The 20,964-nt window shown below is 35.4% G+C and overlaps 3 protein-coding genes across 5 annotated transcripts; all 3 read left to right on the top strand.

Annotated features, from left to right (window-relative positions):
- The first annotated feature begins 2,567 nt into the window (after window positions 1–2,567).
- Window positions 2,568–11,647, top strand: LOC125213388 (phosphatidylinositol deacylase). Of its 3 annotated transcripts, none has more exons than XR_007174937.2 (19): window positions 2,568–3,078; window positions 3,359–3,719; window positions 3,848–4,090; window positions 4,432–4,604; window positions 4,709–4,880; window positions 5,053–5,190; window positions 5,263–5,452; window positions 5,731–5,873; window positions 6,289–6,465; window positions 6,564–6,674; window positions 6,785–6,904; window positions 7,006–7,162; window positions 8,188–8,351; window positions 8,469–8,555; window positions 9,191–9,519; window positions 9,760–9,832; window positions 10,085–10,224; window positions 10,702–10,938; window positions 11,101–11,239. XR_007174937.2 is itself a non-coding variant. In XM_048113903.2 (19 exons), the coding sequence occupies exons 2-19, from the start codon at window positions 3,405–3,407 to the stop codon at window positions 11,413–11,415; spliced, it is 3,294 nt and encodes a 1,097-aa protein (XP_047969860.1). In that variant the 5' UTR covers window positions 2,921–3,078; window positions 3,359–3,404; the 3' UTR covers window positions 11,416–11,647. The 3 variants fall into 3 exon arrangements, 2 of the variants coding, with proteins under 2 accessions (XP_047969860.1, XP_047969859.1); XM_048113903.2 differs by having other exon boundaries at window positions 2,921–3,078; window positions 10,692–10,938; window positions 11,101–11,647; XM_048113902.2 differs by having other exon boundaries at window positions 2,921–3,078; window positions 10,668–10,938; window positions 11,101–11,647.
- A 979-nt stretch (window positions 11,648–12,626) lies between these two features.
- LOC125212503 (uncharacterized) lies at window positions 12,627–14,738 on the top strand. Its single transcript, XM_048112698.2, has 6 exons — window positions 12,627–12,776; window positions 12,909–12,969; window positions 13,066–13,179; window positions 13,719–13,798; window positions 13,917–14,041; window positions 14,405–14,738. The coding sequence occupies exons 2-6, from the start codon at window positions 12,917–12,919 to the stop codon at window positions 14,474–14,476; spliced, it is 444 nt and encodes a 147-aa protein (XP_047968655.1). The 5' UTR covers window positions 12,627–12,776; window positions 12,909–12,916; the 3' UTR covers window positions 14,477–14,738.
- Window positions 14,739–16,134: 1,396 nt separating this feature from the next.
- Window positions 16,135–20,902, top strand: LOC125210551 (peptidyl serine alpha-galactosyltransferase-like). Its single transcript, XM_048110093.2, has 8 exons — window positions 16,135–16,653; window positions 16,994–17,164; window positions 18,027–18,270; window positions 18,436–18,636; window positions 18,717–19,195; window positions 19,296–19,460; window positions 19,579–19,822; window positions 19,908–20,902. The coding sequence occupies exons 1-8, from the start codon at window positions 16,349–16,351 to the stop codon at window positions 20,613–20,615; spliced, it is 2,517 nt and encodes an 838-aa protein (XP_047966050.1). The 5' UTR covers window positions 16,135–16,348; the 3' UTR covers window positions 20,616–20,902.
- The last annotated feature ends 62 nt before the right edge of the window (window positions 20,903–20,964 follow it).

Here is a 20,964-nt window from a genome sequence, read left to right as displayed (position 1 = left end):
TCACTCATTTATTACACTTACACACTACATCATCTCACTTCATTTATTCCACACTCCATCAATTTCTTAAAATACGTGCCATAACGAATTCTAACTCTTAAACTGGAATGTAGGGAGTATAATTTTGGTTTTAAATGAAATGTGAGTGGAAAAAGTTAGTAGAAGTATGAAATGTGGGGTCTATTACCATCTATGATAAATAAATAAATAAAAAAACCCTAAAAATGAACCAGACTCTATCCGCGGACAGATCGAAATGGAAAAATGAAATTCCTACTCATGGGCGAAGGGATAATTTAGAATAGGGATATTGACATCTAATGTCATGGAACTTTCTAAAAGTTGGGTTTTTCCCACGAACTTTGAAATTGACAAATAATATCACGAACTTTACCCCGAGTTTTGTTATTTCACACCAATGAATAATTTCTAAACCCTAAATTCGAAAAACCTAACTTTTAGAAAGTTTCATAATATTACGTGTCATTAATCATTTAGAATAGAAAAAATATTCAGGGATCTATCCATACAAAGTGGATTAACATGTGATGTGTCCAACCAATGAATATTTGATAAAAGGAGAACCACTTCCAAGTTCCAACTAGACATGAAATTTAATGCAGTTATTTTAAGGAGATATTCATTAAACTCATTTTTATGGAAAATAGCATGATCATTAAATAGAAATTGACATTTTCCACATTCAACTAGACATGAAATTTAATACAGTTATTTTAGAGAGAGATTCATCAAACTCATTTTTATGGAAAATAGCATGATCATTAAATATAAATTGCCATTATATTTTTTGCATCTTATATATGATAATGTTTATTTTCATATTAAGTTACTAAGCATGTATATAATCGTTTACATGCATGAGAAAAAGAAGATAGAAAAATGATATAATGGCTATACTTTTAATTTTGTATATTTTTCAATACATAAAAGTACGGGAAATGTTATATTGCTAACTCAATACTTAATTGCTAATTATAATTAAATAATAGCCATTAAATATTCAAATTAAAGGCCTAAATCATCAACTCTGAAATATCAATACGATCAACAAAAAAGTCAATAAGGTCATAGGATTAATTCCAAAAAATATCAATAGAGGTATTAATTAGTTATAACTAACTTTTAAAAGAAATCCCAAAACTTTAAATTCATATAACATATATCAAATTAAAGATAATTTTATAAGGATTCCAACGATATCCTACATGCATATGTTCCGACGTCAAAATTTGAAAAAAAATTCGAAAATTTTTAATTAGTTATAACTAACTTTTAAAAGAAATCCCAAAACTTTAAATTCATATAACATATATCAAATTAAAGATAATTTTATAAGGATTCCAACGATATCCTACATGCATATGTTTCGACGTCAAAATTTGAAAAAAAATTCGAAAATTTTTAATTTTTTCGTACAGCAGAAATGTCAACATACTATATAAAATATGTCAATATAATACATGTAGAATGTCAATATAAGCAATGAGTTAACATTCTTAAAGCATTGTGTTGACATTCTCAAAGCATTGTGTTGATATTTTCGAAACACTATATTGACATTTTCATCCAAAACCCTAATTTGGAGTTTTTTTTACTCTTTTTTTTATTTTATTAATAAAAATAAAAATTATACGTGGCAAATTCTAGACCACACGCTTTCTAAAATCTTATGACTTTAAATTAATTGTAGTTAACAATTAAATAATGAGTTAGCAATCGATCACTACCCAGTACATAAGATAAAGAAAATTATAGCCATAAAATATTAGTCGTCTCCTGTATAAAATATATTACATACTTGTAATAATAATAATACTCATCTTTTTTGTCTCCCGTATATATTGCATAATAATAATAATAATAATAATAATAATAATATCTTTTTTTCGCCGCCATGAAAACTATAATCATACACTTTGTTAGTATTGTTTATAATTTTATGGTGACAATTATAGATATAATTGAAAACTCTACACAAATATAATAGTTTGATATAATTTTTAAAATTTACGGGGAGACTCTCAAAGATTTTTTTTCCTTTTAAAAGATACAGGAGCAAAACAATCAACCTAGTAATATTGAAAGAAGATCCAATCTATTCTTCCAACGTATCATTTCTGAGTCCAGTACATATATAATTGAAAAAATCAGCTCAAATAAAAAGCATGACAATAATTTCATTCTTCTTTATTTTTAACGCATATAAACGATTATACATTTAGTCAGTAGCTTAATATGAAAATAAAATTTTAATTATCCTTTATTTAAGTATGTACGTAGTATATTATTGGTTTTCCATATTTAAAGATTAAGTAGTTTTTAATGAAAATAGTTTAATGAATATTTCCTAAAAATAAGTTAATACTTCCATTCGTAAAAGATTCATAAATGGGTCATTTTGCCACTTTAGTATGGATGGATGACTGAATATTTTGTGTTTAGAATCTGGTCTTTTTTTATGTATTCATCATCCTTGTTGATTGCTAAAAGACAACCCTTCCGATGCGCGAAGAATCGTGGAATTCGTTATCTAATTTCGATTTTAAGTCGGGAAATGCCAAGCACTGGGATCGGATTGATTGCACACTGCATTTTCCAAATTTATCCTTAAGCATTGGCGTAGAGACGTCGCGGCGACTGCCATTCCTTCATTCATTCACATATCAATCCTCTACATCCGTTTCCGTTCGTAATTTTGATTGGATTGATGATCACAAAATTGATCAAGTAAATTTGGAGTGATGCTGCAGTTTCCCGGCGGAGAATCTAAGGAATGAAGATTTATGAACTGGATAAATCACCCACCAAAAAAGTAGTACACGTGTCAAATCTCTATTGGACCAACTCTTAAATCCCTTTTCTTTTCTTTGTTTTTTTCACTTAATTCTTAAACATTTAATGCTGTTTTTTTATCTATGTAACGATTCAAACTTTATTAATTACTCCCATAACTCAGCGAAAACCTCTTCGTTTGGATTCCGATCAGCTCGCTTCTCCCCCATCCCCACGCAACCTACTGTTCTCCAATAATTCTCAGCTGGATCTCACACTTTTGAGGTAACTAACTCTTCCTTTTTTCCGTTTTATTTCTTTTGTCTTTTATTTTTGGGGTAGAAAGTGTGTTCGAGCTGCGGATTTGTCTTCATTACGCTTGATTTGTTTAATTTCAAGGGCGCGAGCTTCAAATATAATGATTTCAAAGTTTTGCAACTACTGGATTCGGAGTTGCTGGTTACAATTTAGTTAGTTAGGATGTTTTGTAGCGATCCTTTGGATTGCTCGTTGGTAGCGTATTTTGATTCATAATGCTGTGTTTAATTTATGGTTATGGCTTTAGGATCCAAACTTCTTACTGATGCTGCTGATTGGAGATTGGATTTTGGATGGGGCTTAGAGATAGTGTAGACATGAAAGCGCTCAGGGCGAAGTTTAGAGTAGCAACTGTGGTTATAGTGTCCATATGGATTGGGCTTCCAGGAGTGTATCATCTGCTGAAGCCAGTAGAAAATGGTTGTGTCATGACGTATATGTATCCGACATACATTCCACTTCCCACGCCTAAGAATGTGTCGACTAGTAAATATGGTTTGTTCTTGTACCATGAAGGCTGGAGAAAGATTGATTATAATGATCACCTTAAGAATATAAATGGTGTGCCAGTTCTTTTTATCCCAGGCAATGGTGGAAGCTACAAACAGGCGAGCCTCTTATTTCAACTGGTGTTTCTTTTTGTGCAATTGTACTATGCCATCCCGACATATCAGACATTTTTGTCATTTTGATTAGCCATAATACCATGATTTAAGTTTTTCCTGTGTCTATACAGGTCAGATCCCTTGGTGCAGAGTCTGATAGGGCTTATAGAGGAGGTCCACTTGAATGGGACTCTAACCACGCTTATCCAATTTTTGGAGAGGGCATTGATATTGATTTGACTAACATTTTGTTACCTAGTCAATATACTTCCATGCTTGATTGGTACGCAGTGGATCTTGAAGGTGAACATTCTGCAATGGATGGTCGGATTCTTCAAGAACACGCAGAATATGTAGTATATGCCATTCACACGGTACCGCTTTCATCACTAATTGCATGAATTACGATTAGGCAGGCATGCTGAGTCTGGATAAAAGTTGCAACCATAATCAATTACAGGCATACATATTAACATACCTGTTTTAGCTTTAAAATATTCACTTCAACTTTAACTGGATATATTTCATACACCTATTTTTGTGGTACTTGGTAGTTAATAGCTGCAGCCTGATATAGAAAATAATTTACTTCTTGACTTAGGCTCAATAATCTCTTTTATTTTCTTTGCTGGCCATACTCTATTTATACAATCAAGACATATGACATTAATTTATCTTATACTTCCATTAATAGCTATTTTGTTTATTATTGCAGATTTTGGATCTATATAAAGAATCGCATGCTGTGCATGCAAAAGGTGGTCTCCCTAAAAGCGTGATATTAGTTGGTCACTCTATGGGTGGTTTTGTTGCTAGGGCTGCAGTAGTGCACCCCCATTTGAGAAAGTTTGCTGTTGAAACTATTCTGACGCTCTCTACGCCCCATCAGTAAATTTATAATCCCTTTAATGTGTTCCCTGGAGTTCTTTTTGTATGTAAAAAAAATCTTAGATAGTTTATACAGTTGTCAGCAATGTATCAATTTTTTCCAGGTCTCCTCCTGTGGCATTACAGCCATCCTTGGGCCACTATTATGCACAAGTAAATCAGGAATGGAGGAAAGGATATGAGGTCCAAACCTCTAGAACTGGGCGCTACTTGTCAGATCCTTTGCTTTCCCATGTTGTCATCATCTCTGTTTCTGGTGGTTATAATGATTACCAGGTAAATAAATGTGTCCTTGCACATATTATATTGGCCTACTTGAGGTTTGATTCATTGAAACGTGTGAACTCACATTCAGACGAGAGCTTTTCTATTGTGGGATCATGTCATAGACTTGTCTTAGTATTCCGTTATCCTACTTTCCCTGCATATTTTTATTCTCCAATTCCAGGTACGCTCGAAATTAGAGTCCCTTGATGGCATTGTTCCTCACACACATGGCTTTTTCATAAGTAGTACTGGCATGAGAAACGTGTGGTTATCAATGGAGCACCAGGTTATCTTATGGTGTAATCAGCTAGTTGTGCAAGTAAGTCATATTGATAATGATATACTGGAGTACCCGGTGTATGGGGCCCTAAATTCCAAAATTGCTTTGTAGATGTCTCACACTCTCCTCAGTCTGATAGACACGAAGACAGGCCAACCTTTAAATGATGTACAGCAAAGACTTGGAATATTCAAAAAAATGCTCGATAGTGGCATTCCGAAGGACTTCTTTGCATCGACACAACTGCAACAAGCACATAAATCTGACCATATTCGTGATAAAAAGAAGAAAGTGAATCCTGGTACTTCCTTTTTTCTCATGGTTTTATGCGTGGTTGAATCACCCGGCTTGAATTTTTCATTAGTCAATTATACTTTGTGTCAGAAACAATAGCTATTAACTATTTTATTGGCCCCAGACAGTTTTTATTTCTTAACTATTTGTTTGGCATGTAGGCACTCATGAAAAATTATACTATCTCCTAAAATAACCTTAGTTGCGCAAGGAATAAGCTCTTGGTAGTGTTATTCTTGATCTTCTGGTGTAAATAATGCTTCTAAATTGCTTTTGATAAATAAGGACTGAGTTCTGGAGTATCTGGTTGTCCAAGTAGTAGCCAATGGAGTGAAGATGGACTTGAAAGAGACCTCTACATCCAAACCAGTACTATCACTGTTTTAGCGATGGATGGGAGAAGACGATGGTTGGACATTCAAAAACTGGTTAGCTTCAAAGGACTTTAGAAACTACTCCTATTTGGATTTTATGAGGAAGGTTATAGGGGTGAAAGGGTTTGAAATTGATATAACTTGATCTCCCCTGTTATATAGGGCTTTTCCATAGCTTCATAAATCTAGAACTCTGCCAGGGTTGTAAACTTCTCATATTTTAGTCATGTTACCCTGTATAAATATAAGAAATTAAATGGCTTGGTTCTTTAGTATTCTCTTATTATTACTGGGTTCACCATTTAAGAAAATTTGTACATAGTGGAGTGTATATCGTTACAAATAGCTAGAGAGAGAAACAGATAAGGAAAATTGGTAGCTATAATACGGATTGTTGATAAAAATTGGTACCTCATTAAATGGTAATATAACTGTCGGTCAGGATTGATAGAACTCTTTTGAATTTCAGGGTGAGGATGGAAAAAACCACTTTGTTTTCGTCACAAATCTTTCACCTTGTTCTGGTGTGAGACTACATCTTTGGCAAGAGAAGGAAACTTCAGCTTCAGAAGTTTCTATGAACAAACGGGTTGTTGAAGTAACAGCTAAAATGGTGCATGTTCCATCTGGACCAGCTCCAAGGCAGGTATTATGTTGTCTTTATTTTAGCCAGAGCATTTTCTCATGAGCGGTGAACCCATATTTATATATTCCCATTCTGAACATGTCCATTTTTCCTGTAAGATTGAGCCAGGAAGTCAAACTGAACAAGCTCCTCCATCTGCAATATTTTGGTTGGGTCCTCAAGATATGCATGGCTTTCGGTTTCTGACAGTTTCTGTGGCTCCCCGCCCAGTACGTACTATCTTGCAACTTGTAATAAGTAGCAATAAGATCCCCCTTTATATAATACTGAGTATTTTTTTTCTTTTGTATGTCTACATTGAGAAACTTCTTGTTCTCAGACTATTTCAGGGAGACCCCCACCAGCTGCATCCATGGGAGTCGGACAATTTTTCAATCCAAAGGATGGAGAGAAAGTTTTCTCCTCTTTCCAGTTGATCAGTTCATTATACACGGAACAGGTTAAGATTCTGAGATATAGCTTAATAACTGAAGATGATAGGCAATTCAGCAAATCTTGGGTATCAATTTTTTTGATATTCATAACTTGGTTGTGTAACAGGATATGACTTTGAAGGAAGATCATCCTCTTGCTCTCAGTCTTACATTCTCTGCTAGCTTAGGTCTTCTTCCTGTTTCTTTATCTATCAAAACAACTGGCTGTGGGATTAAAAAATCAGAATTTCCCATTGAAGAGTCTGGAGATGAGGAAACAAGTAGTAAGTGCTCTTTCACACCCCCTATCATGTATCACAATTTTCATAGGTTATTTCTTGAACTTAAGTCCTTGAGCTCGCCCAGTCTGTTAAACTCTTATTACAGTTGCCCATCTACCCTAATAACTGAGAGAAAGTGGATCCTCTGACTCAGCAGGGCCTTCACGTGCGTCTTGTGTAATCTGTGCATTATTTTAAATTGACTTTCTGGTTGCAAGAGTCAAGACACATATTGGAAATCAGTTTCTTGTTAGTATGCCTTGAATCTGTATTATTTGCCGCTAGCCAAACGGTAGGCCCAAATTGTCTTATTGGGCCTATCCCGTCGTCTGTGTGCCAGCACAACGTTGGTTAACCACAAAAATCCGTGTCTCTTTATGTTTCAGTTTGTCTCGATTACTACACAATTACTCTATTTTGTCACAACAATTCTAAAATCCTTCATCTAGATTAATTACTTGGAATCTCTGTCAAGAGCTTTGCTATATTCTTCAAAAAATGTCTACACAACATTAAAACTTATCATGTATAGCATCATAGTGTGTAGCCTCATGAAATTTGTATATTAGATTAGCCAACTTGAATTAGTTAGTTAGGCAGCCTAAGAAGTTTATTGAATAGATCACACATTCTATGAAATGTGAATTTGCATTCTGCCAGCCAGGATTGATTTTTTTAAAGTTTCAAGTGTAGCTCAAATACTTGATCACTTATTATACGTAAGGCAGCTTGTATATTCTAGTTTTGCAATCCCTCTGGATTCATTGTTTCACTCAAAGTCCGGACTCTCTCTCTCTCTCTCTCTCTATCCCCCCTTGAGTTGCAATCCTAAGAACTAAACCCTGGTTACATTTTTTGGGTGTTATATATCTGTATAATTTTGCTTTGATTGTACAATAATAGATTGCCTGCTTAACACTTCTTAATGTTGATGCTATTAAAATATCTTACTGCCTTCTCTAGACGGAACTCAGATCTTGTTGCTTCATCTGTTTTTGTTCTTGTATTGAATTAATTCGTGAATGCAGGACTTTGTAAGAGACGCTGTTTCCCACCTGTGGCACTTGCTTGGGATGCGATATCTGGCCTGCACGTTTTCCCTAATCTGTATTCTGAAACAATTGTTGTGGATTCTTCTCCAGCACTCTGGAGTTCTTCTCAAAATTCTGACAATTCAAATGTTTTGTTACTGGTATTGTGACTGAAAAATGATACTTATTGGAACTTGCTGTCTGAAATTTTTTTTGGTACTTTAGAGGTTATTTTTCATTTACTTTTGTTATTTAACGTTTTTTTATATTCTTTTCAGATAGACCCACATTGCTCTTACGCAAGCACTATTGGTGTCTCCGTTACTGCTAGTTCTGGTAGATTCTTGCTTTTATACTTCTCTCAGGTACATTTGTTCTTAGCATCTATCTTTTTCAAACTTGGAACTTTCGGATGGTTTTTATGCATTTATACATAAATTATCTTGAATAACTGCACATATTATGCCTAATGCAATAAATTTATAAAATTATTATGAATAGTAGTATAAATTAAGAAGACATATCACAATCAAATTTTTGATTAGGAAAATTATACTAGTATAATTTAATATTTTTATTTATTAATATATGTAGACATAATAATATCTTTATATATAAATTAAGTAGCAAAAATACCCCTTATTTGTTAGACAGAGCAACTTATTTTCTCCAATTTGTGAGTGTTAGAGAATCTATTTACTTATTGATGTTAATGTTAGGGACAAGTTGCACAGAACAAACTTTATGAATCTATATGTTTTTTTGCGGAAAATGATAGGGGTGGTTTTGCTACTTAACTCTTTTATCTGTTACAATAATGCTTGGTTCATAATAATGAAGATTTTTATTAATCTGGATATATCACTGAAATTTGACATTTGTCATTTTAATATATCAGTTGATCAGTTGATGCTGCTTACAGTTTATCCATCAAATTTATTCATTAAGCTTTTTCCACATTGCTTACAGTTTTTGCTCTAATTGTAACCTATTCATGCAGATCAGTGGTCTATGCTTCTCTGTTGCATTTTTTGCTCTGATGCGGCAAGCATATGCATGGGAACTTGACCAGCCTATACCATCGCTGTTATCTGCTGTTGAATCAAACTTGCGAATCCCTAGGGCATTTTTCTTCCTCGCCATATTGCCTATTTGCTTTGCTGTCCTCTTGTCTTGCCTAAGCTCTAAAGCCCTTCCTCCAATTATAAGTTTCACTGTTGTCGCAATCCTTTGTTATGTTTTTGCAAATGGCGCGATAGTTCTCTTGATATTACTTTCCCAAATGCTTTTTTATGTAGCCGGCATTCTACATGTAGCTGTCAAGAAATGGTTAGTAATTCTTTTTATTTGTGTGCCTGCATATACATTCTCTCACTTGCATGCAAATGATGAGCTTACCCATAAACACTTTATTCAAAGTTTTAGGTTGATAGATAGTCATATCTCATTTTGTTATGGAGTCCCTATATAACCGTTAGCAATTTCATCTCAAACTTTCTGTTCTACAAGCAACTAATATGGGGACACTGTTATATTTGCCAAAAGCTAAAAACCAAAATAATATTTCAGGTGGCAAGTTTGTGAAAGGAACTTCTCCTTTCATTTTCTCCAACGGATCTCCTCCAGCTTTGCATCTACCAGGGTAATATTTGATGTTTCACTTCGTATATGCTGTAATTTGTGATTTGAATTTGGGTTGCCTCCTCCCCACCCTGACACTTCTTAAACTGTTAAAATAGTTAAGCAGTTGACCAAGCAACCTGTAAACACATCGTTTATTAGTCTTGACATTTGGTACTGTTTTCTTTTTAAAACCCAAACATCTTTAGTTTGATCCGAGATAGAACTATTAAGTGTTACTTTTGTATTCCTTGTTCAATCTTCCACGGGGCAGGTGGTAAGGATTTTGATGGCGAATCCTCTGCTTATCACGTCATTGCTTGCTGTTATGTTGGTGTGTCTTGTGCATCCAGCACTAGGCCTATTTGTATTGCTCTTATCACACGTTCCGGGCTGCCACAGTGCTCTATCCAGGTTTCTAAACTGTCCTTATTTTCATATAACAGTAATACTTTATTTTGAAATTTTCTTGTGGTAGTGCATACATGATGAGGACATGTAATAGTAGTACAAGAAAGTTGCTTGCTACGTGGAATGATTGTCCTGCAAGCTCTTTACTTCCATGTTAATACTTAATAGCCTAAGAGAAGCTCACATATCGAGACTCTTAACACGAGGTTTTGAGTGTTTAATGGGTAAAGTTTTTAGTGCTAGAGAAATCTGGACATACAACACATGTTTTTTTGGGTGTTTAGTGGCTAAATTAGTGCCCCAAATATTTTAGCCATTGATTATTATGTTTGGATATATCCTTGTTTTCTTCTTCTAGTGGTGTAATGGCAGCCGAGTTCACGTGTATTATTACATTTATCCATTACTAATACAATCTAAGTTTTGTTTTGTGTCTTTGTAAACAGTTTTTTGATGGCTTCATTTCGCAGCCATGTCCAGACCAAGGAATTTTACGAATCTGGGAGTGAAGGCGAAGGTACTGATATGGTACATAACTCCAGTTACGATAACAACAGCAAGCTGTTCCCGACAAATGAGACACTTAGAGGTAGCCCCAAATACACAAAAAGCTATGGTGATGCACAATTAGAGATCTTCCACCACCGGCATGGGTTGCTTGTTTTACATTTGCTTGCAGTATTGATGTTTGTCCCTTCACTTGTGGCCTGGCTTCAGGTATGATAATCAACACAAGATCTTCAGCTGAAAAATATATGTCGCTTGCTCATCTTTAAATCCTAGTTCCTCGTGTCATTGTGTGATTTGGACTTCAAGCTTAAGTTTTAGAACAATCACATTCTAGTCTCTACTGCTGACCCAGTGCTTTTACATATGCAGCGGATTGGTATTGGTCAAAATCTTCCGTGGTTCTGGGATTCTGTACTCAGCATTGGGGTCGTACTGCATGGTTTATGCAATTCCAAGCCCGAATTCAGTTTCTATCTATTTCCCATTGGATCCTGGGAAATTCGACTGAGCTTTGCTTATCTTGTTGCTGGATACTTTTCCTATCTTTCAGCCTTGGCATTGGCTCCCTACAGAGTTTTTTACGCAATGGCTGCAATTGGAGTCGTCTCCTTCGCTTTCAGAGTCATACAGAGGAAGAACGGCGAGGCATATCACCGCAACAGAAAACATTCCCACAGACATTGATTCAGTTCTTCTGCGGTTGAGGGATTAGTTCTTGCCTGTTGTACTCAACTGAGAACTTGAGTTTGTGATGTTGTAGAAATGTGTATTTGTTGGTACATGATTAAATTTTGATAGAAATTAACTCCTTAGCCATTCTTGTCTCTAGTTTCTGATTGGCAGAAAAGTTTTGAACTGATTTAGAAACTTTTTAGATGGTCACTAATTCTATAGTTTGATTTGTTTCCATTTGTCACTTATTTTCACATCCCCTGATATGGTTATTTGTACGTCTATAAAAATTACTGTAGTTAATTTTCATTACCTATACTATTCTACATCATTTTACTCTCAATATATCTACATAGGATCTAGAATGCTTTATTTGGGTTACAAATTGTACTGAAATAATTATACATAAAACTACAAGATTAAAATTAACTAAAAATGAAAACAAGTAGAAATAGCAAGATTTTTTTTTTAGTTGAGGATATTTGCATAAAACAATAAAAGGATAATATTAAAAATTAATTTTTTTTAAATAGTAAAACAACAATAAGAATACGATAATAAAAATGAAATCAATTTAAAATACCGAATATATTTTTATTTGAGGACATTACGTAGAGTATAATATTTAAAATCAAATAGTAACATAACTAAAAATAATAATTACATAACTAAAAAAGAAGATTACTTATTTAACTAAAAAGGAAACATGAAAAAAATATTAAAAATCAAAACAATATAAAATATGAAGGATTTTTTTATTTGAGGATAGTGCAAAAAACAATAAAATTATTAGTGTGTAGAATTAAAAATCAGAACTATCAAATAATTACATAACTAAAAAAGAAGAATAATTATATTATTAAAAAGAAAACATGGAAAAAAAAGATATTGTCCCCTAAAATCGTAAACTTTGGCCAAAGTTTGATATTTCGCACGAACTTTAAAAGTAAAATGTCATTTCCTATAGCAGGTTAATAACGACTAATTTACATGTATTTTTTTCATGTTACCTGACACTATTAAATCAACGTAGTTTTTTATGTGGCTTTGATCCTACTTGCCAAAAACTTAAAAAATAGTCTGAAATATCGTAAACATTTCGTAGTTGTCCGCGTATAATAAGTTTTAAGTGGAAGATATCTTATTTAAGTTGAAACAAAAAAAAAATTGTTAAATTTATGATATTTTTAGACCAATTTTTAAGTTAATTATATTTTGGACCGATATCCGAAAAAGAAAATTTGCTTGCTGGCTTGAATCCATAGCCTGCTTACCGAATCCTTTGCTTCGGCGGGATCCCCTTTCATCTTTTCCCCTTCCATAACCAAATCCAGCTCGTGCTACTAGATTCATCTTCTCACGCACAAAATACGGTAATTCAGGACTCGCACTGCTTTTTTTTCAATTTTTATTTGATGCAATCAAATCGCAACTTCATTCACAAGCAGAATTCAGCACTATACAGTTTGAAATTTGAAATTAATCACTTGATCGACTACCTGCAGAGTGGAAAATGTTGCTCGCCGTCCTGATCGCAAATTCGGAAGGCAATATTCTTGTCGAACGGTACGAAAACCTACAAACTAGATCGATCGGATGCCATCGAATTGTTGTTGCCCTTTGTCTTTTTGATTTGTTTATTTTGATTGCTGGATGTTGTAGTTTTAACGGTGTTCCAGCAGAGGAACGTTTGCATTGGAGATCTTTCTTAGTGAAATTGGGAGTGGATAATCTTAGAGGAGTCAAGAATGAGGAGCTCCTTGTTGCTAATCACAAGTATGTGAAACTTGATGTATCTTCTTATCATTTTTCTTGTCAAACTTAACCGTTAAATGCTAAAAATTTTGTTGTTGATTTTTGCACCTGAATTATCTAGCAGTGTATATCTGAACATTCATGCCTTGGCACAGTGTACAGTTTATTGTTTTAGTATGTCATTAACATCTAAAATACCTGAAGTTATGGTATTGTACTATTGTTGTTGTCTTTAGTTTTATTGCTCCATAATTATATTGTGCTTTATTTTCCCTCCAAATTTCAACTCAAGTTACTTTTTGTAGCTATGGTTATAGAAAAAATTCTCTGTTTGGACTTATCTTCGGTTAGGTATTACTATCGAATTGAAGATGAGAAGTTAGATAATGAAATTATTTTAGCAGGACTACTTTACTCAGCTGAATAAGTATCTGTTTAGTGACATCCTGTTGCTTTTGTAATTTAATTTAGAGACAATGTGCAATTTAGAATATATATTAGTACTTGGATATTCCAACTATTTTGCTATTTGTGTCATCTCTGAGTGTTCTGTTATACAGGTCGGTGTATATTGTATACACAGTGCTTGGTGATGTCAGTATATTCGTTGTTGGCAAGGATGAATATGACGAACTTGCCTGTAAGTAATTCATTCAGCTAGGCAACCACTCAGTCTGATACATCCCACCACAGAGTTTTCAGTGTGTCAGGCATATCCGTTTCTTTGTAATTCTATGTTGACATTGTATTTTTCTTAGTGTCAGAAGCTATCTTTGTTATAACCTCAGCCCTGAAGGATGTATGTGGAAAACCTCCAACTGAACGCCTTTTCCTTGACAAATATGGTAAAATATGCTTGTGCCTGGATGAGATTGTCTGGAAGGTGAGGCTCTTTGACCTTTTTTTCTGGTTTACAACCATTTGTTACTTTCTAGTGGAAATACTTTGAAATCTATATGCTGAATTATTGTCAGTTACCTGGTAGTAGTACTTTTTTAGCTTTTTTTCGGAGGAAAAAAAACTCTATTGAAGTGGTCTTGAATCTTGATATCTAGCTATGAGCATTGTTATGATCTTTTTTGAGGTTCCATCTTATTAAGATAGCTATTATAGATAACTATATGTGTACGAAGTTATGATCCAAAGATTATGAGTAACTGAATCTTCCTAAATTATTTGATCTGTGTTGCAAATTAAGAGTGACAGTCATGAATGGTGCAATTAACATATTTTTCCATTCTCGAAGGGTCTGCTGGAGAACACAGATAAAGACAGAATCAAGAGACTTATACGGTTGAAACCACCAACTGACTTCTAATCCCCTGGTGTACAAAGGAAAAGGGCCTCCCTTATTGCTACAGTTGCTGCGTGGATGCACACTTATGGGTTTATCTCGTAATGCTCTCTACAGATTGTTTCTGGCTATCGGACTGTATTCATGTGGTTGTAGCTGTTGTTGCATATTAGTTTTGTGTTCTAATATTAGTTTAATCTTGCCATACCTTTAGATTTTGTGGAAGCTTGCAAGTTTCTTCAAAGAATCTTATGGCATTTCAAGTGTTTGGCTTGCTTTTGATTGCCTTATCATGGTCACATTTATCTTTTCGCAGCTACATATATCTATGATTTAAGACCTGAATGATATAAACAGTTACTATATTATTTCAATTTAAATTTTTTAAAAATACGTTGTTTAGAAATTCAGGTAGATTAGTTTTGAAATTTATAATAATCTATTCTAAATAAAAGGAAGGGTGTGATATATTTATTCCTTCTAAGTTGGTTCCTTTCAAGAATTTAGATATGCATCACAGTTTTACTAAAATGTTACTACCTGATACTTTTATGCTTTGCGTCTTTGATAAATGACGTGCTATAGCTATTCATCGATTAGTATAGTACGTACAATTTGGATTAATACTGTTTTGATCCCAATTACTCCCTCCGTCCCGGCTAAGATGACACATTCCTTAGCCGACACGAGATTTTAGGAGAAATGGGTTAATGTGTTTAATTAGAGAGAGAAAAGGTGGGTGAAAATATTAAAATAGAGAGAGAAAGAAAGGTGAATATTTTAATAGTTGTGAGTAAAAGTTGTTGAGTGTATTAATTGTAGAGAGAAAGTTTCTAAAAAAGGAAATGTGTCATCTTGGTTGGGACAAACTAAAAAGGAAAACGTGTCATCTTAAGCGGGACGGAGGGAGTATATTTTAGTCTAACTCATCAAATTTATATGGGTTATTTATAGATGCGTGATCAAATACTAATTAAGTTACAGTAATAACTAATAACTAATATCAACTTTGTTTGTTAAAAATATCAACATAGAGACATAAATTTATCAATCTTCTTGTGCTAATAAACTTATGTCTTTGTGTTGATATTTAAATTTTATATGTTGTATTGATATAATTATGTCTTTGTATTGATATTTTTAATACACAATATTGAAAGTTATTATTACTGTAAATTAGTTAGCACACTAACACAGTCCGTTATTTATACGTGGATTGATATTTTTAATACACAATATTGAAAGTTATTATTACTGTAAATTAGTTAGCACACTTTGGATTTCGCTTATTTAATTTCCACAAAAACAAAATTACTCCAAAATCACATAGACCGTTTCAGACTTGAATTTGGATAATTTAATTATATGTGTTAAATCAAACAAACCCAACATTGCATTTTGTGATTCAAATTTTCAAGTTCAACATCGTCGGAATGGAAATTTCCAAGGCTCGGCCTCTTTTGGCTGAGTGTAGAATTTTAAGGAAAAAATAATTGTTTGAACCATAAATATAAAAGAAAAAAAAAGAGATGCTCCAATTTCGTTTCAATTTCATGTTAATAATATCATAGCATATGATCATTTACTCATAATCATTCTAAGTCTGTGGTATTTTCTGAATAAAATATGAGAAAATAATGTTTAGAGCTACAAATTGCAGGTAATAATCAGACAAAACGGCGTCGGTTCAATTAGTCAACGAAAATAATGCTCCCCTCTCTGCTTCACCACCAAAATTTGCATTTCTTCAAACTATTGATCACTGCAAATTTCGTCTGAATTTAATCTCCCACATTTATTATACACAGGGAAAAAAAAATGATGAGAGAGATAGCTGAGTTTTGCAAAAATTAACAATTTAGAAAAATCCCATTTTCGATTCTCGGCAATGCGACAATGTCAGTCGTTAGATTTCTGTATTATGCGTTGGTCGCGGCGGCGATCGGAGGCGGAGCGGCGGAGGCGGTGGTGGCTGGGAGCGCGCCGTACAGAATCCACACTCTGTTCTCGGTGGAGTGCCAGAATTACTTCGATTGGCAGACGGTGGGGCTCATGCACAGCTTCCGGAAGGCCGGGCAGCCCGGCCCGATTACCCGGCTGCTGAGCTGCACTGAGCAAGAGAGGGTGAATTACAAAGGCATGGACTTGGCTCCCACCTTTGAGGTCCCTTCCATGAGTTTGCACCCCAAGACTGGTGATTGGTCAGTTCCTTTTTTTTTCCATTTTGAGTCCATCAAAATGTCATCTTTTTTATGATCACCAGTTTAATTTCTCCATCTGCTTGCATGTTGTTGTTGATTTATAAGCATTCAATGCTTAGGTTAGGGTTGGATTCTTGATATTGACAAGTGGGATTTTTGTTTCTTTTATTGCTCATCTTTGTAGATTTTATTTAATAAGGTAGTGGATTTCATTTTTATGTTGATAGATTCAAGATCAGATTTTTAAGTGGAGGAATAGCTACACATACCTAGTAGAGAGGAAAGCACATAATGTAGCCATTGTTTAAGATTGATCTGTACTATTCGGTTCTTATGGCAGGTATCCGGCGATCAACAAACCAGTCGGTGTAGCCCACTGGCTTAAACATAGCAAAGAAGCGGAAAACGTTGATTGGGTGGTAGTATTAGATGCTGATATGATCGTTCGAGGTCCAATCTTGCCCTGGGAGCTTGGTGCTGAGAAAGGCAGACCAGTGGCTGCATATTATGGGTAATTGTAGTAACTCATATTAGTAACTGTTTCATGGTTATAGTCATTTAATCGTCGGTTATTTTGTTTTGAAATTCCATTATATATAGGTGAAATGATTAAACTTGCTCTTAAAATGGAATTTTCCCCCCTTCATTGCCATACTTATCTTCTCTATCTTTCGTCCTCTCTTGGACATCCCTCGTTAACCATTTTATATGTCTCGGAGAGCAGCTATTTGCTGTTGTACGCAACTTGTATATTCCTAATCTCACTCCTTTGGATTTTATCTGGTAGAAATATCTACGATGTAAGATCCCACAAATAAAAAATTACATGACTGATAAGTTTCCCACTCTTCCCATCAAGTTATGATCTAAGCTTCTATTTTGACTAGAAGACAGATGTTCTGTTCTATATATTTGTAGTTAAGTTTTCATAATTAGGATGTTCATTCATCAAGCTGGGTGTCAAATTGAAAGCTATTAGTCTATCATATTGCTAGAAGATTGAGAAAATATAGTTTAGTAACGGTATTTTCTCTGTTCTTTATCGTTGACAAAGCTTTCAGACTTGATCATAATCTGCAATCAATTTTATTTCTATTGTTACCTTTAAGATATTCATATGGTAATGATTTATTCATTTCAACTTAGTTACCGTAGATCGTGTTTCCCTAAGTACAACGTTGCCATGGCAGGTTACATATCTCATGGTGCAGCTAGTATTTGCAATCATTATTTAGTTTACATAGTTTGACGAATCATAAACAGATCAACAACACAAAAAATATGACATTTTGATTTGTTGTTCATTTACCACTTACAAAGATTTTCTTCCGAATAAACTTCTCCAGTTTTGTCATGTAACATACCTTGAGCAGGTACTTGATTGGATGTGACAATATTCTTGCTAAGTTACACACAAAGCATCCTGAACTCTGTGACAAGGTTGGTGGGCTTCTAGCCTTTCACATTGATGATCTTCGAGTTTTTGCCCCCATGTGGTTATCGAAAACTGAAGAAGTACGGGAAGATAAAGCTCATTGGTCTACCAATATCACTGGTGATATATATGGAACAGGGTGGATCAGTGAAATGTATGGATATTCATTCGGTGCCGCGGAGGTAACTTTTAATCCTATATATATCAATTACTGAAAGGCGATTCATTGATTTCGTCCTCACAGTTGCTAATATTACCCATCTTTACTTCATGCCTATAAATGTGTTATTATTATAAAATTTATACATAAATATGTATATAGATGACTTTGTGAATTGCTTCATCAGGTGGGACTTCGTCACAAGATAAATGATAACTTGATGATTTATCCAGGCTATGTTCCTAGAGAGGGTGTTGAGCCCATCCTCATGCACTATGGCTTACCTTTTAGTGTCGGGAATTGGTCGTTCAGTAAATTAGAACATCACGAAGACAGTATTGTGTACGACTGTGGGCGCCTCTTTCCTGAACCTCCTTATCCTAGAGAGGCATGCTCGCATTTCATAAACCAAGCTTCGTAACTTGATTTCTGCTCTGCGATGTCTAATTCGTAATATTTCTCTTGCAGGTGAAAGAAATGGAAAGGGATGCAAACAAACGACGGGCTCTATTTCTTAATTTAGAATGCATAAATACCATAAACGAGGGTCTATTGTTGAACCATGAAAAACATGGCTGTAAGAAGCCAAAGTGGTCGAAATATTTGAGTTTCTTGAAGAGCAAAACGTTCGCAGAACTAACACAACCAAAAAAACTGACTCGGGAAAGCCTTCAGATGATGGAGGATGTTCACGAACAGAAGCAAGACACTAGTGAACCGGAAAAGCCTCACCCAAAAATACATACTATATTCTCAACAGAATGCACTCCTTACTTCGATTGGCAAACTTTGGGTCTTGTCCATAGTTTCAACCAGAGCGGCCAGCCAGGGGAAATCACGAGGCTTCTAAGTTGTACAGACGAGGACTTGAAGCAATACAAAGGACGCAATCTAGCTCCCACTCATTATGTCCCGTCTATGAGCCGACATCCATTAACAGGAGACTGGTAATGCCTTCTTAAAAATAATATCGGTTCGAAAATATGTTGAGAGCTACTAATGAATGAAAAATTCGACAAATATTTGATGCGTAAAATGCTCATGCAGGTATCCAGCAATCAATAAACCAGCTGCGGTCGTGCATTGGATTAACCATGTAAAGACCGATGCAGAATACATTGTGATCCTGGATGCCGACATGATAATGAGAGGACCAATCACGCCGTGGGAGTTCAAAGCAGCGAAGGGCAGACCAGTTTCAACTCCCTATGAGTAAGACTTCGTCTGTTGCATATTAGCCATGAATTGCTCGATCAACCTTTAAAAAAAATTTCTATTAGAACGAAGGATTACTCAAAGTTTACTTGAATTTTGTTGGATGCAATAACAGCTACCTTATTGGCTGTGACAATGAGCTTGCCAAGGTCCACACTCGCAACCCTCAACTTTGTGACAAGGTCGGAGGTGTGATCATAATGCACATAGCGGATCTCAGAAAATTTGCGCTGCGTTGGTTGCACAAAACGGAGGAAGTCAGAGCTGATATGGGCCATTGGCCGAAAAAGTTCACCGGCGATATTTATGAAGCTGGTTGGATCAGTGAGATGTATGGTTACTCCTTTGCTGCGGCAGAGGTAATTCAAGCACTTGTTAAATTGTTAAAAGCAGATTTATGTTCCGATAACGTTTTAAGCGCGTGTGGTTAATTTCTCGGCGCAGTTCAATCTACGGCATGTCATAAGCAACGACATCCTGATATACCCGGGATACGTTCCAGAACGCGGTGTGAGCTACAGAGTATTTCACTACGGCCTGGAGTTTAGGGTTGGTAACTGGAGCTTCGACAAAGCTAAATGGCGACATATGGACGTTGCTGACAAATGTTGGGCTACGTTTCCAGACCCTCCGGATGCATCAACGCTCGACCAGTCTAACGAGGATTCGTTGCAGCGCGACTTGCTTAGCATAGAGTGTGCAAATTCCTTAAACCAGGCTCTACGTGCTTATTATAGAAAGAAATGCCCCGATCCCAATTCCTTGCCCCCTCCAACACGAGAAGCACGTCGTCCTCCTTCCTTTACAATTACGACTCAGAAGGCGCCAGATCCTCCTGCCATGCGCACTTCGGATCAAGAGACAACCGGGGAGAAGATTGGGAATGTCGAGAGAATTGATGCCTCGAGGAAGGATTCGGAGGTGAATACCAAAACAAATGAGTTGTCGCCGCCAGCAGAGACGAACCAGGCCCTCACTTCGGTGAGAGTCTGGATGATGTGCCTCTGGGCATTCTCCATCGCGGGTTTTGTAGTAGTGATGTATGTGATGGTATGGAGTCGAAGAGGGCAGAGGAAGCGCGGAAAACCATATAAGATCAAGAGACGAAGCTCGTACACGGGGCTGTGGGATCGGAACGCTGACATGGCATAGCGTCCCTTGGTATATTGTGATCGACGACTCATTGCTTGCTAACGCGCAGAGAAGCCGAGTGGAGCAACGCGCTTGTATCTGAAGCGTGGCAAAGGACGGGCGTCCATGGCGGGCTCGTCTCTCCGGTTGCTCGAAGGGTATGATTTGTGCTCCATTGTTACAATCCAAGTTTTAATGATCTTGGAACCACAGTATACCTGGAGTTTAATTCTTTGTAGGAAAAATATTTATACAGAATTAATAAAATGTGAATGTGAGAAACTTTCTTGCTTTCTTTCCTTCTGTCATTTATATCAAACTTTTTTGTTGAGGATTTTGGAAATAAAATGTGAATTGTGTGTTCAAACAT

This window comes from Salvia hispanica, chromosome 3 (genome assembly GCF_029641045.1).
Source record: "Salvia hispanica isolate PSC_SH4W2 chromosome 3, Shi_PSC_v1, whole genome shotgun sequence".
Classification (NCBI taxonomy): domain Eukaryota; kingdom Viridiplantae; phylum Streptophyta; class Magnoliopsida; order Lamiales; family Lamiaceae; genus Salvia; species Salvia hispanica.
Note: the sequence above shows the minus strand (reverse complement) of the source record. Positions and strands in the feature narration are given on the sequence as shown.

Bases quoted from the DNA above. Each gene is read 5' to 3' on its own strand.
- LOC125213388 (XM_048113902.2), top strand. From the start codon at position 3,405: ATGGGGCTTAGAGATAGTGTAGACATGAAAGCGCTCAGGGCGAAGTTT. The intron at 5,453-5,730 runs GTACTTCCTTTT...TTGATAAATAAG, and splicing joins AAAGAAGAAAGTGAATCCTG to GACTGAGTTCTGGAGTATCT. The intron at 10,225-10,667 runs GTTTCTAAACTG...CTTTGTAAACAG, and splicing joins TGCCACAGTGCTCTATCCAG to TTTTTTGATGGCTTCATTTC.
- LOC125212503 (XM_048112698.2), top strand. From the start codon at position 12,917: ATGTTGCTCGCCGTCCTGATCGCAAATTCGGAAGGCAATATTCTTGTC. The intron at 13,180-13,718 runs GTATGTGAAACT...TCTGTTATACAG, and splicing joins CTCCTTGTTGCTAATCACAA to GTCGGTGTATATTGTATACA. The intron at 14,042-14,404 runs GTGAGGCTCTTT...CCATTCTCGAAG, and splicing joins TGGATGAGATTGTCTGGAAG to GGTCTGCTGGAGAACACAGA.
- LOC125210551 (XM_048110093.2), top strand. From the start codon at position 16,349: ATGTCAGTCGTTAGATTTCTGTATTATGCGTTGGTCGCGGCGGCGATC. The intron at 18,271-18,435 runs GTAACTTTTAAT...TTGCTTCATCAG, and splicing joins ATTCATTCGGTGCCGCGGAG to GTGGGACTTCGTCACAAGAT. The intron at 19,461-19,578 runs GTAAGACTTCGT...ATGCAATAACAG, and splicing joins CCAGTTTCAACTCCCTATGA to CTACCTTATTGGCTGTGACA.